This window comes from Gymnoscopelus microlampas (genome assembly GCF_963454915.1).
Source record: "Gymnoscopelus microlampas genome assembly, chromosome: 5".
Classification (NCBI taxonomy): Eukaryota; Metazoa; Chordata; class Actinopteri; order Myctophiformes; family Myctophidae; genus Gymnoscopelus; species Gymnoscopelus microlampas.
Genome location: NC_139942.1, coordinates 41,827,118 through 41,845,237, shown reverse-complemented (window position 1 = coordinate 41,845,237; position 18,120 = coordinate 41,827,118). Strand labels below are relative to the sequence as shown.

General features: G+C 40.1%; 2 protein-coding genes across 3 annotated transcripts; one reads left to right on the top strand and one right to left on the bottom strand.

Moving 5' to 3' along the window:
* Positions 1 to 241: 241 nt before the first annotated feature.
* Positions 242 to 6,368, bottom strand: dad1 (defender against cell death 1). Its single transcript, XM_084057111.1, has 3 exons — positions 6,053 to 6,368; positions 3,369 to 3,539; positions 242 to 484 (listed from the first exon to the last, which is right to left on the bottom strand). The coding sequence occupies exons 1-2, from the start codon at positions 6,261 to 6,263 to the stop codon at positions 3,409 to 3,411; spliced, it is 342 nt and encodes a 113-aa protein (XP_083913237.1). The 5' UTR covers positions 6,264 to 6,368; the 3' UTR covers positions 242 to 484; positions 3,369 to 3,408.
* A 504-nt stretch (positions 6,369 to 6,872) lies between these two features.
* Positions 6,873 to 16,071, top strand: abhd4 (abhydrolase domain containing 4, N-acyl phospholipase B). 2 transcript variants are annotated; one of them, XM_084057100.1, is made up of 8 exons: positions 6,873 to 7,037; positions 9,579 to 9,664; positions 11,161 to 11,265; positions 11,692 to 11,980; positions 12,490 to 12,683; positions 13,808 to 13,919; positions 14,338 to 14,524; positions 15,328 to 16,071. In XM_084057100.1, exons 1-8 carry the CDS (start codon positions 6,985 to 6,987, stop codon positions 15,415 to 15,417), a joined length of 1,116 nt encoding a protein of 371 aa, XP_083913226.1. In that variant the 5' UTR covers positions 6,873 to 6,984; the 3' UTR covers positions 15,418 to 16,071. The 2 variants fall into 2 exon arrangements, with proteins under 2 accessions (XP_083913226.1, XP_083913227.1); XM_084057101.1 differs by lacking the exon at positions 6,873 to 7,037 and adding an exon at positions 7,783 to 7,838.
* The last annotated feature ends 2,049 nt before the right edge of the window (positions 16,072 to 18,120 follow it).

The following is an 18,120-nucleotide window of genomic DNA, read 5'->3' as shown; positions in this document are numbered from 1 at the left end:
TTAAAATATTGAAGTTATTGAAGTTTTATAAACACTTAATATTAGTCTTGGCAATAAGAAAAGGCAGTATTTGATTCAGGGGAAATGTATACAATATTAAAATGGTCACATGCAATTGTGCACTGTTATCAATGCCATTTTGTGAGTAAATAAAATGAAGTAGTAGTACACCAGACCTCTGACCAATGCTGCTCAGTGGTGGCCAGTTCTGCTGATATAATAACAACAATACACAATGAACGCCATTGCAGTTGCCTTTTATTTCCATTTCTCTCAGTGCAAAAGGGAATGCTTTAGAAAATTAACAGTATAAAATAAAACAAAATCAACCATTTTCAATAGTTTGTCGATAGACAAAGTTGTCTTGTACGATATAAGACACGTTGCAGCAAATCCTTTTGAATGGTGGGCTTCAACTCTCCAAATTCCTGGCACAAATGAAGAGGTGGCTTTGTGTCTTGGTGGGGACCATTAAACATCTCTTCTGTTGAACGATGAGAAAAGAAAGAGGTTGTCAGTACTGGAGGTGAACTGTATGAGATGAACATCACTTTATATTTAGTATAGGTAACTGCTTAGGTGACTGCTGGAGTCGACCAATTAAACCATTAAGACCTGAGTCCGATTCTACAAAAAATGTCTTCTAAATCTTTTTTTCTGAAAAACGCATGTTGCTTTATCGGTGGTGCTCAAACTTTTTCATGTCAAGGATCCCCCAAAATAATATGTATTTGGCCGCGGACCCCTCCATCTCAAAATATTTTGTTCAGCAAAGATTTGAGTTAAAAATGTTCACTTTTAAAGAATGTGTGTGTGTGTGTGTGTGTGTGTGCGTGCGTGCGTGCGTGCGTGCGTGCGTGTGTGTATATATATATTCAAAGATTTGCACAAAATGTTCACGATTAAAAGAAAATAGCAGATTTACAAGCTCGTAGTGCGGCATGAAGAGTTTGTATATCTGCAATTTTTAAGAGCCAAAAGTAGAAAATTATGCTTTTTAGCTAAAAATCTAAAATGACAGATGCTTTCCCGGTCTTAATGGGTTAATCTGGCATTCTGAGATCATCAGCATCCGCCAATGCACACACTCATGAGGCCAATAAACAGAAACATCTCTGCAGACAGGCTTTACAGTGTGGCTGCCGTGGAACAATGTTAGTGCTCCCTCTTCTGTCAATTTTGACATTCTATAATAAAGATACTTAATTTGAAGGTTGAACTTTGAGCAGGCAGCTGTCAGCGGGTGCTATGGAACAGTGGGAAACACGCCAATGCTGGATGTTAACGTTGTCTGAGAGAAAACTGTAATTGGCCAATCTTATATACAATGAATGTATACTATTTGTACAACTAGATTGAATGAATATATAATATTTCGATTTGAACAATGCACAGTGAGACATTACAAAAAAGCATTTTCTTTTAGCCTGATCCAAAAGGTATAGGGAGAAGCTTGTAGCTTATTAGTGCCTATCCTTTTTACATTTTGTTACTTTTTAAATAGAAAGAAGAATTGTGAAGAACAAACACAAACAAATAAAACAAAAATCCATAATGCACATAAGTAGAACCCTAATCTGTCAAATACAACATTTGATCAATTAACAAGTTTGGTCAATAAATGCATCAATCACTCCATTCGGTATTTGTCCAGTATAATCTGTTTGAATAGAAAACTATTGTATGGGTGTCCTGTCCTCACATCTACTCCAAGTTCCAACGAGCCTGGGTCATAAAACATTCAGATTTGTCATTTGGGATGGTTAAGAGATGGTAAGTGTAACCGTGAAGCCAATCATTGTTGGTGAACCTGTGGTCTTCCATTGTTAAGCATGTTACATAACATAAAAATATTTTCTTGGCCCGGACTGCTGGCCTAGCGGTTCAGGCACCTATGTAGCCTGACAGTGTATCGCGGGTTCGAGTCCCGTTCCCGATCATCTTTACTGCATGTCTCTCCCCATATTTCTCTCCCCGTTTCCTGTCAATCTCCACTATATGCTATGAATAAAGGCATAAAAGCCCCCAAAAATATATTTAAAAAATAAAGTTTGCCAGCAGTAAAGTAACATTAACAGTCAGCTAGCAGAACTATTCTCTAGCAGGAAAAGCCAGCAGCACCTGCTGTCAGCTGGGGCAGAGGAAGAAGACAGGATTGATGAACCTGTCCTCTGGTTCAACAATCTTCTATGATTGTGCACATTGATATCAATTCAATCTTTATTTCAGATCCAAGGGAGATCCATATCACAATAAAAAGAAAAACAACAGAATAAGAAATACAATAAAAGACCATGTTCAGTTTCAAACATACAGACAAGTGCACCAATGGTTCCACAGTCTAGAGGAGAACCTGACAGAACTACCTATACGGTTAGTTATGAGAGCAATGATGTCATTTACTGACTCAGATGCCCTTCACATGAATCTATACATAAGATTGCGTAGCACGGCAGAGCAGGTGGGTACACCAACACTAACAAACATCTGGCTTGCACTGGAGCTTCTTGGAGCTCTCAGCAGCAGCCTCATGCAGTCATTATAAGCCACTGTGAGTCATCTGATACCACAGGTGGGCAGTATACAGAGGTGTACAGAAAGATCTAAAGAGTGAAACCTTCAACGGTACTGACTGAGCACATGCTACATTTGTGACACAGCATGTTTGCTTACAGTTTCCGACAAGGTCTATATATGTCCTTGTCATCAGAAAGGTAATTTGAGATTATATGGCCCAAATATTTAATCTCACAGCAGCCACTAAGGTCAGTAGCAGAAAGATAGAAGTCAGGAAAGGTTAACTGTCTGTCTTCCCTGCTTCGGACAATCATCATCTTACTCTTTTTAGCATTGCATTTTATATTGTATTTTGATAGTTTGCCTACATTTGTTACATTCAGTTGCCTTTGTTAATGGGCTAGAGATACAGTAGCAATCCGGGAGCCACCTCTGGGTCTCATTAGTTATTGCTATACAGTTAGCGACATCATTTTTTATTTATTTTTTTAGTAAGAATTTGAACGTTTTCAGAAAACTTAGGTTAGGTTTTAGAAGGCGTTTTTAGAATCGGCCTCAGGTCTAAATGGGTTGGAGTCCAAAAGTTAGCGTCAACATATCACCATAACAACATTTTGAGGAACGAACGTAATGGGCTTCTAGCTAACATTTTCTGCACTTGTGTGCATGTCTCTCTCCCTCTGCGTGCGTACACGTGTGTATCTTTTTTTTTGTTTAGTTTTTGATAACGTGTGGATATTTTGTGTCAGAGCAGATCTAGAAATGATTGATTTTCCCCAGGGAGATGAAGTTGAAGCTTGACTACTAACGTTTGAATTATTAAAAATATGCATGTGAATTATCATGCTTACCTGCTGACATAGGTTCATTTGTAGATGGGGCTGCAATGTTTCAACCAATGAAGTTCATCACAACCAGGTGGAGGACTGTGTGAGCGAATAGGAAGTCGGCAAAAGCCCTCTCTGGGGAGATGGACAGAAACTCTCCTTTGTTCTGTGGATTGATCTGAATACGAAGACACACTAAAGAAAGAAGACAGAATATGCAGTGTTACTTCTTGCCCCTCATAATGTCTTGACACAAGCTCAAAGGTGCTTAAAAATGTTTTCAGTCTGAAATGAACATAGTGATGCTGATCAAAGGCACATTTAGAAAGAGGATTACATCAATCTGAGAATAATTTTCTGGCACGGTTGTGGTGGTGTAGCCAAGATAATAGTTGTAAACATAGAGAACTTTGTTCCAAAACCAGCAAGCTCTTAAGAACCTAGATTGGCACAGGGATAAAAATACATGTCCACAACCGTAGAGTCTAGGGGTTCGCCTCCACCGCAGTGCATCCAGTTTGCCTGAGCATCGTCTACGAAGACAATTGGCTGTGTTCGGGGAGGGAAGCCAGGTGGGGAGGTTGATCTTTATCACTGCACAACAAAAGGACAGTGACTTTTGTGCCCCATTGTCATAAACTGCGATCAATAGTGGCACTTCTTCAAAAGTGGAAAAAAAAACTAAACACAATACAGGTCTTCCTCGGGTTAAACACTTAAACGTGGTAAAGTAGTAAAGTGTGCATGCATTACATCCTCCTGGTGAAAAGAAGCAGCTGGTGACTTCATGTGACAGAGGAGAGTCAGGAGACATGGTTGTCTACACACCCTCCCCAGACCAAACAGAAAGGGGTTAGCATAGCCGCAAGCAACTTAGTTACAACCTCCATTGACATCCCATTCATGAAACAGAAAGGTCCTATCTGATTATATTAAACAATGATAAACTCACCAATATTTCACCTGTACGGTCAGCTTGGGTTATTCTGTTTGTGTCAAGAAGACTTTGTTTGAAACAAATCCCCCATTGTCATGTTATGAGCAGAGCAACTTTCTGTCAATAAACACAGTCAGAGTGCAACTCATGATTTTTTTTTTACATGTTTGAGTTCGACACAGACAAAGAGGATAACCCACACTTTGGGTTATCCTCTTTGTCTGTAATATTGGCGAGTTTAATACAATCAGATAGAACTTTTCAGTTTTGTGAACGGGCTGTCAATGTAGCCGCAAGCAACTGAGATGCTATAATGCTATCTGGCATAGAAGTTGCAATACCAACCCTTGACAGCCCATTCATTGAATCAGAAAAGTCCTATCTGATTGTATTAAACGACTTTAATCTCACCAATATTGCAGCTGTATGGAAAGCTTGGGTTATCCTCTTTGTATCTGTCAAGTCTGTTTCATTAAAATAAAATGTTATGACCTACCTTTGTGTCAAGAAATTCCATGCAGGCGATTAGTTTTCTAGTTGTTTGAGTTTGTAAGTGCTTGTTGGAAATCACTCAACGGTCCTGCGTACCAGCCGTTTCTATATTACACATAATGCAGGTGCGAGTGCTTCCAAACTCTGACACTTGCACGGAATGTATTGACAGAAAGCAGCACAATACATGTCTACGGTGGATTTTTATGAAACAAAAACTTGACAGATACAAGAGGATAACCAAAGGCACTTTCCGCACAGCTGCAATATTGGTGAGTTTAACTTTGTTTAATACAATCAGATAGGACTTTTTGGTTTCAATGAATGGCCTGTCAAGGGTTGGTATTGCAACTTATAGATGCCAGATAGCATTATAGCATCCAAGTTGATGGAGCTTCTTGGAACTTAAGATGCAGATAGCATCTAAGTTGCTTGCAGCTAGGGTTAGCAGTGACAGGGAGGGATTATACACATGGGGGGTACACTTCGGCCCAGGTTCTAGTCTCGAACCTGGGCAAATGATTCCACATGGGGAATTCTGATTCTACAGTTCCCTTTGGAAGAGAACTGTACTTTTACTTTACTCTTTTACTATTGGGCCACCCACAAGACTCAGACAATATACCACAGAAAATATCTTGAAATAACTTCTAAATTCGTAAATACTGATGCTTATCAGCTTTTGATCACCTGGAATAAGAGCTGCCAGTTACATTTGCATTTAATGCAGCCACTTCAGGTTCTTGGGGTAAATAGGCCCACACACTGACACAACCATGCCTGTTGGGACTGCATGCTTGGGACAGGCCAGGCTCTATGCACAGCAGCCATATTGGGAATGAATTGGGCCCCTTCCTTACTTCCTTCACAGGTGTTACCAATAATACTAATTAAGGCTCTGTTCCATTTAGTGTGGCATAGTGGTTGTCTTATTTTCAAGGACCCCCATAACTCTGAGAGTGTACAAATGGAACCAAATGGACCCGTAAGGGTACATTTGTACACTCTCAGAGTTATACACCCACCATAAGGGGCCATTTGGGAACCAAAATGTAGTGTTTCTAGTGAGAGCCAACATGCAGATGTCATATCAGCAGCACCCTGACCAGAATGGAACAGAGCCTTCATTAGTATCATTGGTAACACCTGTGAAGGAAGTAAGAAGAGGCCCAATTTATTTCCAATATGGCTGCTGTGCATAGAGCCTATTAACACTAGACCACCATGTAAACAACAACAACAACAACATCTAAACACACACTGATGCTTATTTATTTACCTCCCAGGATGAAGGCTCCCACACAGGAGATGAAGCCAGACAAGAAGCTGTTGAACGGGAAGGTTCCGACCAGCAGACAGTAGAGGAACTGCAGGGCTCCTGTCAACAGAATGTACAGCAGATAGGCGTCCACCACCTTCAGCTTGTTGGGCGTCGTGCTGGTGTATTCCTCTAGGAAGCGAGAGACCACCGAGAGCACCGAGTTGGACATGATGATTCTTAGATTAGATTTCTGCACCAGGGGGTCCGCTGGGGTCCGTTTCTTTTCTTCCTCGTTTAGAATGAATGACGTGTCCAGGCGGAACGGAAGTGCGTTGCGGTGCTACATAAAATACAGTCCGAGCTGAAACTCCGCCCATGTTCCAGTGGATTCAACACAGTGTTGCCATGTCTGCTTAATAGAAGCGACTTTGGGCTTATTTTTCTGTGAAGTTGTTTAAAACAGTGGTTCTCAAACATTTTCATCATGTCAAGGACCCCCAAATTAGTATGCATTTGTTCACGGACCCCCATCTGTTTTTTTTTGTGCCAGCTGGACGAGGGACCCCGTACAGGAGTTGTGATGTTAATTTTTTTTTTAATATATATTCCAAATTTTTTAAATTTTCTTAAAGAATTAGTTTTTAAATAGCAGATCAACAATAACAAGCTCACAATGCGTCGCATCGCGACGCGTTCTGAGCTTGTAGATCTGCTATTTTCAAATAGCCAATGTAATATGTTTTAAAAATTTTGGGCTTGTTTTCAAGGACTTGGTTGATTTTTTCTCTCTCAAAACCTGGCAACACTGTTCTACAACCAGCAGCAGCTGATGTGATGTTACAAAACAGTGAATAGAAGAGGACGCTTGTCAAGGACTCAACTCTGTTGTCGTTAATATAATAGTTATAGATTAATATATATGTAGTATATACACCGGAATATGTCATTCAATGGATCCTGTCTCCACCACAGCTCCAATAATGCAGAACGATTGTGAGACAGAGTAAGTATTATAGATTAATTTACAGTTAATCTATAACATAAACAAAGTGTAATAATTGTTTACCTACATTACTACCTCATTGCATCACCTCGGTAACGTTAACATGAGTCCAACATTATATATATCAACGTGACTGACAAAATATACGTTGGCTAAAAAATAAGAAATCCATTGTTCTTCTAACTAATTTAATTTAGCAAAGTCTTTCTACATCTTACTGGTAACAGGAAGAGTGAGCACTAAGGAAGAGTGGGCACCTATAGGTGTAAAACTGTCTATTTGGTCCAAAATGTCAGGGGGAAAAAATATATTTGGAAAACAGTAAAGTATACACGATGAGAAAAACACGATTGAACATTGAAATTTAAGGTCTAATTTCTACAATTGCTACAAAACCTGTTCTAATATTTCTACAATTGCTACAAAACCTGTTAATCCAATAATTTTGGGATAAACAAGAAGTTGAAGGGTAAATGTAAGTCTCATAATGTACTGTGCAAGTTCAAATCATGTATACTTTACATTATTAAAGTTTTTTTTTTTTTTTACATTTTGCACAAAATTGCCCATTTGACATCGAGGTGCCCACTTTTCCTTAGTGCCCAGTCTGCCCACGTCTTCTTGTATCAATCGACTATGATGTATTTTTTAGGACTTTTCCAGCCTCCCAGCCTGTCTCAAACACTCATGTTGGTTGTTGGAGGAGGAGTGTGACACTCATTATGTTCTGTTTGTTGTTGAGGGCAACAAGAGGTGACATCTGTGAGTGACGCTCCTCTCTCAGCGGGGAGACACTTCATTGTGAGTGACTCAGCAAACAGCTCTGAGCTCTGCTGCTGAACTGCCTGTTGATTGACCCCCCATTGCTTCATTTTACTGCTAATCCTCTCTGAGCTTTTGCTTATATAGCTGGTGCTAGTGCCTAGAGCAGGGGTCGTCAACGTTTTCAGGCCAAGGACCCCCTAGCTGAGAGAAAGATGAAGCAGGGACCCCCCACTCTATACTGTATAAAATTGTGTTTCAGATTAAACTTTTTTTGTTTACTTGGTCTGCCGTTTTTCCCCTCTACACCTAAACCTCTTTGCCAAAAATAGCCGATCTACAAGCTCACAACGCCTCGCAGCGCGAGGCGTTGTGAGCTTGTAGGTCTGCTATTTTTGGTTAAAGTTCTACTCAGAAAATGGATGCTAGGGTTCAAGTGGTTAATGTAAAAAAGAAAATCATATCGCACAAAGATTTGGCGGACCCCCTGTAGTAACTCTGAGGACCCCATAGGGGTCCCGGACCCCCTGTTGAAGACCCCTGGCCTAGAGAGCCTCCAAGTAGTGTCGCCAACACTTGCTGTTATCTCACCTGCCACCCTAAACCCTAACCCCCCTAATTAGCACCGTCTATTACTCCCCTCAAGAGACAGTGGGGGCTGTAGCATGCACCCAGTGACTCCAGGAAACAAACAACACTGATGATGTGTCCAAGTTTGTGCATCAGTAGATGTTTTTACTGTAGAATGCAGAGGTGGAAAAAGTACTCACAATTTCGTCCCGGAATTCAAAATGTACTTAAGTAGTAGTAGAATGTAGTATGTACTTAAGTAGAGTAGAAGTACAAACGTATTGGCATCAAAATGTACTTAAAGTACCAAAATAAAAGTACTCATTATGCAGAATGTCCCATTTCAAGTTTTCAAAAGTATAAAGATCTTTTGAAAATAGCAGATCTACAAGCTCACAATGCGTCGCATCTTGAAGCATTGTGAGCTTTTAGATAGGCTATTTTCAAGAAGTGGTTAATGTATGTTTTGTAATAATAATCAAAATCTATAAAGTAACTTGCAACTAAAGTTTTCAAATAATTGTAATGGAGTAAAAGTACAATATTTGCCTCTGACTGTAGTGGAGTAGAAATGTACTTAGTTACTTTCCACCACTGGTAGAATGTTCCCCTATACGCTGATATCGTGCCATGTATTATTTCCACTTTCAAGCCTAACCCAACCCAGAACAAACAGGTGTCAGACTGTATAGGCTACGGTGGTGACCCTGCTCTTTTATTGAATGCAGGCAGGGTGTGTACTCTGTACTGTACCGTGTTTGATATAAATACAGATAACATTCTCTGTGCACACCTTTACCCTACCCTTTGTGCGGACGCTAACAAGCCAGGCACTGGTATGGTTCACATCAATATACAGTATACTATAGCCTATACCAGCTGTGGTTCTCAATGTGGAGTCCGAGGACCCCCAGGAGTCCTTGAGAAGGTTCCAGGGGGTCCGCAGTGAAATGGCTGAAAGCTGTAACTCTGAGAGTGTAAGAATGGAACACTGAGGATTTTAGATTGGGGTCATGATTGGTACATGATGTTTTTACCTGGGACACCCAGGTAAATGTCATATTAAATGGGGGTCCTTGGACGTAATGCATATCAAACTGGTGATCCTTGAAATGAAAAAGGTTGAGAGCCACTGGCCTACAAAATCTACATTCTGTCCCTTTTTAAGTAATTTATTTTCGCTTTTTTCTCTCTCTCTCTCGTCACTAGGCCAGGTTCGTCTTGGACTTGGTGGCCGTCCTGGCGTCCAACATCCATGTCCCTGTTGAAAAGCACCGAAGCCAAGATTCTTGCCTGTAAGAGTCTTCTCTTTCTTAAAGGGCAAGACCACTTTGGTTGAGGTTTGGGTTATGTAGTTACCTTGCCATGGTGTAACTCCAAAGGTAGACAAATCAAAAATAATTGCTCCATTGATTAGATATTGATAATTCCAAATATGCTCCTCATTAACTTACACTGTACGGTAAAACAGCTCTCAAAGTCACTCTTTTAGCAAACAAAGTTGATTCAGACAATATAGAGCATCAACAAACCCAGTACCGTTTGTTTTTTTAAATAAAAATGTTAACTTCCTGTTGATTTTGCTATTTTTATCAAGAAGAAAACCCGAACTGGATCCGCATTGTCAAATAGTAAAATCAGCACGAAGTTGACATTTTTGTTAAAAAAATAAACAGTACTGGGTTTGGTGATGTTTTATATTGTCTGAATCAGCTTCGTTTGTGTTCGTTTACGTTCTAAAAGAGTGACTTTGAGAGCTGTTTTACCGTACAATGTAAATCAATGAGGAGCATATTTTGAATTATCAATTTCTAATCAATGGAGCAATTATTTTAGATTTCTTGACAACCTTTGCAGTTACCCCATGGCAAGGTAAATACACAACCCAAACCTCTACCAAAGTGGTTTTGCCCTTTAACCTCAACCTGCCTTATACTCTTTTTTAACCACTAGAATCCTAGCATCCCTATTCTGGGCATGTCATAAGATAATAGGCGAACATTCTGAGAAAATAGCCAATTGGCACGTTTACAACACACGTTGTGAGCTTGTAGATCGACTCTTTTCGGCGAAGAGATTTGGTGCAGAGGGGGAAAAGGAGGGGACCAAGTACAGACCCCTGGGGTGAGTTAAGGGTTAAGTGTGTTGCTCAGGGACACTGACACATAAGCAAAATTTGCCTCCTCTGTCCTCCAGCATGGTGGTGTTACGGTGAAATTGGTGACCATCTTGTGGACTTTACATAACTTACATTGAGGTCTTTAAATACGTGGCCTAAATACCACTAGGTTTAACTCTGCAAATAAACAAACACATTATGTTATGTCTGCAAGATTGTCACATATTTTTCCTGGTCAACAATTTCACCATAACACCACCATGCTGGAGGACCTAGGAGGCGAGCAGGGAGACATTTGAGTATTGATATTTCGCTTTTAGACCGGTTCCGTTTTATGTGCACAGTGACTGACATGGATGAATGGAACCTCATTGCCTATTGTAAGAGCCATAATGTGGAAATATGTGATTATAGTTTTTATTTCATTTTCTGCTGTCTATATTCAATTTGCATAAAATGGTTTGTAATTCTAATTAATGTGCAGCAAGCAATGTACAGGCACAACTGCCTTATGCTGATTGGCCTGGTGTCAACTGAATGTCAGCCAGCTGTCAATGGCATCAGAATGTTAATGCATACAGCTCTTTTGTGGTATATATTTTTTTATATTTTAGAAATTAGACCGAAAGATATGTGTTCCTATAGATTTGAAATGTGTTTTAACTGTTACAGGTATTCAGAATGATGTATGGGCCAGGTTTGTGACCCTCCCAAACCAAGACAGGATATGGACACTGACTCTAACCAACAAGAAGGCCCCAAAACCAGCAGAGACGGGTACGTTATCATTGGATCCCAAAGCAGTAGGTGTAGGTCTGTTGGCGGAGGTTTTTTCTGCCGTTCTATCCCCTACAGTGAAGTTAGATTTCCACAGACGTATCTGTTGGCGGAGATCTCCGATCATCTGGCTATGCAACGAGATTAATCTCACTTATGTCTAATTTATACTCCATCACAACGTGTTGCTTGACACAAAAAAATATCTCTGAAGCGACACCTTGAAGACCAATTATTTTTGGCAAGAGACAGTCCTGCAATGGAATATAAATTGAGCTTTAGTGTCTGTCAGACTTTGTCACTTAGGTATCTGTAACTTTGTTGATCCATCTATCTTTAATCTCTCTTTCTCTTGCCTTCTCTCCCTCTCTCATTCACCATCTTCTACACCTCTCCTTTTCCTTTCCTCCCTCCTGCCTCCACCAGGTGCTAAGACTCCCCTTGTGATGGTCCATGGATTCGGAGGCGGGGTGGGCCTGTGGATCAGGAATCTGGACGCGCTGAGCCGCAGTCGGCCCGTGTACGCCTTCGACCTCCTGGGCTTTGGACGGAGCTCACGGCCCCCCTTCCCCACGGATGCTGCCCTGGCGGAGGAGCAGTTTGTCAACTCCATGGAGCTCTGGAGAGAGTCATTGGGCCTTGAGAAGATGATCCTCTTGGGACACAGCCTGGGTGGATATCTGGCCACATCCTATGCTATCCAGCACCCATCGAGGTAAGATGGCTATGGTGTTATAAATATATATATTTTAAGGAATCTTTGCTTAATCTAAACTAGGGCTGCACAATATACCTCGTATTACCTACAGTATTTGCGGTGTGGGTGATTACTGATTTATGCAGTCACACCTGCCCTGAATTATATTTAGTTGTTGGTTTCAGTTTTAGTGAAGTCACCAAATGACATTTTAGCATTGTAACATGCTTAAATTATCTAAGAATATACTTCAACATAAACGTCTTTATTTTAATTTAACAGAAATGGTCACTTTATATATATCTTCACCTGCTGCAGATAAATTGTCATGGCGCCTCTGAATAATCTCGTCTTTGTAATGGCCTCTTGGCACAGTTGTCGCACCCATTTCGGATGCTGTCAATGCACTGAATGGGACATTATCATGTTTAATCAGACCATTGATTGGTCTAAGTTGGTCTAAGTAGGTACCTAATGACAAATATATGGCAGATTTGATTAATGATCGTATTCTCCTTCTCTGGCAGAGTTACTAGTCTAATTCTTGTGGACCCATGGGGTTTCCCTGAGCGACCCCAGCCAGAAGCCCAGACCCAGGGCGCTGAGGGTCAGGGGACCGAGGTGGTCAAGAGGCCACCTCCTCCGCGCTGGGTGAAGGCTATAGCATCTATCTTCTCCCTCTTCAACCCCCTCGCTATCATTAGAGCTGCCGGCCCATGGGGTAAGAAATCTAGGAATTGTAGTGTATTTTAGGGTGTTTACTCTTAGTCACGACTCATGCTATGCTAGTACGTTGCTGTTGGGTAGAAAGCTTATGTCCTCCTAAACCATTACTTTTGAGGAAATGGAAAAAAATAACTTGTGTTCCAAAGATTATACGTAGTTGTTATTTAGTCACAAGCTCTTGTGAATACTTTTCATTGGTTAAATATTTATAATAAAACCCTTAAAAAACATTTTTTAAGGAATACATTTTAATTTTGTCCAATCTGTATGGTAGAGTATGTTAATACAATATAACTTATACAATTGGGGTGGTTGTATTTTGTTTCCCTGCTCTTCTATTGAGACATTTAGATCGTGTAAAAGGTCATGTCTCACTTAGACACAGGATCTGGCACGAATTTTGATTCAATTTATCCCCTGAGCAAGCAGGTAGGCTCCATTAGCTCAATGGTAAAAATGTCAGCACACAGCAGGAAACCGGGTTCAAATCCGGGGTAGAAGAGGGAAGTTACATAGTGCAGCTTTAACCACTTTCAACCTGGTGACTATTTTAAGCTGATCATTATAGGTAAACATCTTTTTTAAGCTAAATTAGAAGATTACAAGCTCGCAGCATGTTGTGATGCAACGTGTTTTGGGCATCTAGACCAGTTATTTTCAGCTTCTTTTCCGTGACAACAAAGTATAAAATAGGCCATTAATTTATGAAAATACATAAAAGATTAAATATGGAGATTAAATTCTGCCTGACTGCGACAATATAATATACACAGTACTTTTAAACTGTTGTCCCTATTTTTGGCATAGGTGAAATTAGTTTTCAGAAAATTTCATAAATGGCAGATCTACAGTCTCACAATAAGTCTCTTCACAATGTGTTGTCAGCTTGTAGATCAGCTATTTTCGCCACACGTCATACAGCAAAGCATAACATAGGACTAAAGTGGTTAACCACATTAACCCTGGCATCCTTTTTTAATTAGACATGTCATTATAGGCAAACCTTTTACAAAAATGTTAAAAACATTAAAAGTAGTAAAATAAGTGCTGTCCTATGCTCCCATGTCCTCTCATAGTAATAGATAATTAGTAGTAATAATAAATCATAATAATTTGCAGGTCCAGGCTTGGTGAACAGATTCCGTCCAGACTTCAAGAGGAAATTTGAAGACCTCTTTGATGACGACACAATGACACAGTACCTTTACCACTGTAACGCCCAGACGCCCAGGTAGGGAAAATGATTTTTCACATGACTGAGTTGTTGATACAATTTGAAATGCACGTTTGTTTATGCCCAAAGGGTGTGAAAGTGAGTGATTTCACATTGGTCTCAGAGGGATTCTTGAAATGACTCTAGGATAAATAAAAGCACCCAGCTGGGAAATAAAACAAAGCATTTAAAACAAAAAGCTTTGGCAGGCAATGTGGTAGAAAACCCAGGCACAGTAGTCAGGTTACCATCATTAAATAAATACATTTATATCTGTATTTTTCCATGTAGAATTAAAAGGATTGGTCTAATGCATGTCAAACTGGGGGTCCTTGAAATTAAAAAAGGTTGAGAATCACTGACCTAAGCTTAATATAACTTCACCTCTCTGTCTCCCGCCCTCCATCATCGTTCCTCCGATCAACTCCTGGCCCAGTGGCGAGGTGGGTTTCCGGGCCCTGACAGAGTCCATGGCCTGGGCTAAGAGACCCATGCTGGAGAGGGTTCACCTGCTGCCCCCCGCCATGCCTCTCACCATGCTGTACGGAGCTCGATCCTGGATGGACAGCGCCTCGGGAGACAAGGTGGCACACATCAGGAAGCAGAGTCACACCACTGTACTGGTGAGTCCAGGGGTTAAATATACTGTAGGCCCGGAAGCCCAGAATTATATTATATGTTATGTTTATTCAGCTTTCTGCATGATCACAGGTCGATGAGGCCGATTCTACAAAATGTCTTCTAAATCCTAACAGTTTTTTGAAAAAACCTATGTTGCTATCAGTGGACCCCCAAAATTATATGTATTTTTGACCGCTGACCCCCATCTCAAAATATGTTGTTCCAGGGACCCCCAGAAGCAAAGATTAGAGTTACAAATGTTTGCTTTAAAAATATATATATGTTCAAAGATTTATACAAATTTTCACTATTTTTCAAAAATAGCAGATCTACAAGCTTGCAGCACTATGAGCTTGTATATCTGCTATTTTTGAATAGCCGAAGAAAACTAAAATGACACAGATGCGTTCCCGGTCTTAATGGGTTAAAAACGCTGAATCATTTTGCTGATTACAATATAAAATAATATCTAATAATATAAAACGCAAATCTAAAATCCACTATAATTTCACCGGTGAACTGGAACCAAATGGACCTGTTCCATTTGTACCCTCTCAGAGTTGAATTAACATTGATTTTACAATATAAATTGGGGTCCCAGAGATAGAAATGCAATTAAAGGGGGGTCCGTAGCCCTAATGTATGTCAAACTGGGGGTCCGTCAAATTAAAATGGTTGAGAATCACTGCTAGAGCCGTAAAAATCGTCTCGTATGGGGGTCCCTAGCAACCCTAACCCAAGGACCCCTAAATTGGCACTTAATTGGCACTTATTGGACACCTCTATTTTTCACTTTTCTCTCTAGTTGATAGACGATGCCTCTCACCATATCTACGCTGACCAGCCAGAAGAGTTCAACAAAGTGGTGGAGAACATTTGCAACAGTGCAGACTGAGTTGGGTGTGTGTGAATTACAAGCTTAAAAAAAAGGACCGCCTAGCGGTCTTCCGAGAGGTGGGATGGAATTAAGAACCAAGTCGAGACGGATATTACAGTAACGAATAAGTATGTACATAATATATAACATGGCCATCAAGTTCCTTAAGTGCTGCAACATGCTAATGACTTTGTAAACATGAACATTTACTGTTGTTTTCAGTAGTTTCAATGTAATTAGTTTGACAGGATTTTCTGAATCCTCTACTCAATGGACTTGAAACACTCAATGCACAAAGCACTATTATATTATAGACTACTATTATAACCACTATTATTTTTTATAGTTAAAGCTGCAATCCAGAACTTATCTTATTGAATAAAACATGTTTTTGTTTTTTTTAACCAATCTGTATGGTAGAATATGTTCATACCATACACACAAACCACTGCACAACTGCAGTGGTTGCTCCTACTCGTCCTTGTCCTGAAATGTAGACCCTGTGGGTCTCTGGTAGGACACCTACTGGTTGACAAGTGATATTGCTCAACGTGCAATGTTTCCCTTTGCCTTAGCATAGCAGTAATTTGGTCTGAAACCTGACTAGGACAGAAAAGTTATGGATTGCATCTTTGATTTAACTCAGAGTGAACAAAATGTGGTTCCATTTGTACATTTAGAGTTAAATAAAAAAAAATCTGTGTATACAGTATATGATATTGAGAAATGTATTATTTATTCATTTATGGTAACACGTTATTCACAATGTGGTCATTCAGTTATGTGAATTTTTAACATTTTTATTTATAGTTACATTACAAGCAATAAACTGTGGTTGCACCATTCAGTGCACTGGGTATACATTTACACTGTCTTTAGATAACTATACAACTAGGGACACTGAAGCATGCTCCTAATCTTGTGCCTAAATTTAACAGTGCACATGTGAATGTACCATTTTCTCTGACTTATTGTTCTCAGTCACCGTTCTATGTTTTATACTGTGTGAAATTAAATGCTATTCAATGATATGTGCCTGTTCATTTGACATAGATTGTATGATATAGATTGTATGAGTCTTTCCTTGAGCAAGCATGGTCTGAAGTGTCAATACGGTATGTGTGACTAGATTAACTATAAACACATGAACTACATACACACTGGATGCCACTGACAAGTATCTGTACGAACAAACTTAACAGTGCTAGTCAATAGAGAACCCCTGTTACAGCCCAGCCTATGAGGGACTGAACTGCAACACAGCAATGGACTCGCTCCTTCCCAGACCCCAAACAGCCAGTCGACACAGATTTGAAAACCCAAAAGTCAAGGATGTATTTTATATAAAACAAGTGTACACATTACCTCAGGGTTGGGACCACAATTAAAGATCACCCACCCCTACACTCCCATTACATTAACAAGAACCTTAACCCATGGTCAGTCTCATTAGAGGGAGGCTGGTCAGGAGGAGAAACACCTGAGCAACTGAGACAGGCAGCGTTTATACTCCAGTCTATCCCCACAGTAGCCAATCCCCAGCCTGGTTCCACCTACACACACACTCCCACACAACACACCAGCTAGCACTTGATTAGTCACTAACTGGGTCATTCATCACCAGCCAATCACACCCATCATGGGGAAAAGCACAGGTAAAGGCAAAACAGCCTACACAATACTAGAGAATACACTCATGACCCTAGGTCAAAAATGACATTATTTGTACATCTTACTGTGTAAAAACACAAGATGAGAGTTGATTAAACTAAAGAGTTCAAGTAAATTCAATGGCACACCTTGCACTTTGTGTCTACCTGTACCTATTTGAATAATGTATGCAAATTGTGCTTTTCGTCCTGACCCAAAGGGCCACTCCACATACAGTAACTAAATCAACCAACTGTGTACAAACAGGTCTAAGTTCTTGCATGTGTAAAAGTTGAACCACAATGAGGAGGCATATGGTGGCAAGGTATTGTAACCACTCCTGACTGTGCGTCTATGTGTGTGAGAGCAGAATAACTGAAGAACAGATTAAACTTGTTGGGAACGATTAGTAGGCTGCCCTTAAGAGAGGCATAATTGGAGAGAGACATGACGGGTCAAATCTCAGGAATGGAAAGAGCTACAAAACAGATGGTGCAGGCAGGGTTTGCCGTTCCAGGCAGGTTATAATCTGTCAAATTGAACCGTTTAATGATAAAAACCCTTTAGGCTAGTCAGAGGGCGTGACCTCATAAATGGGTTTAAATTATGAATAGTAAAATTGCAACATATCTTCACAAACCACACTTCTTCATGGAATAGATTATTTACTTTCTGATGATGTAACAAAAGAGCGTTGCAGTGATGGAAAATTACTTTACTTTTCCTCTGATTCATTCTGGACTGACGTCATTATGTGGTACAGCCTACCTATCAAACCAGTATGGGCTTGTCTGACAGAAAAGTGATTCTCAACCTTTTTTAGGTGCCCCCCTATCCAATATCCAGGTCCCTTGCCAAACTACCAAATTACAGACTGGTGACATCTAGGGCAGACAGGAAACACTAGGAACATAACTACAAGATAAAAGTACACAATACAGACATACTGACATTAAACTGACCTTGATACTGACATGATACTATGATATTGACATGATACTGACATTATACTGACCATGATACTGACATGATACTATGATATTGACATGATACTGGCCATGATACTAACCA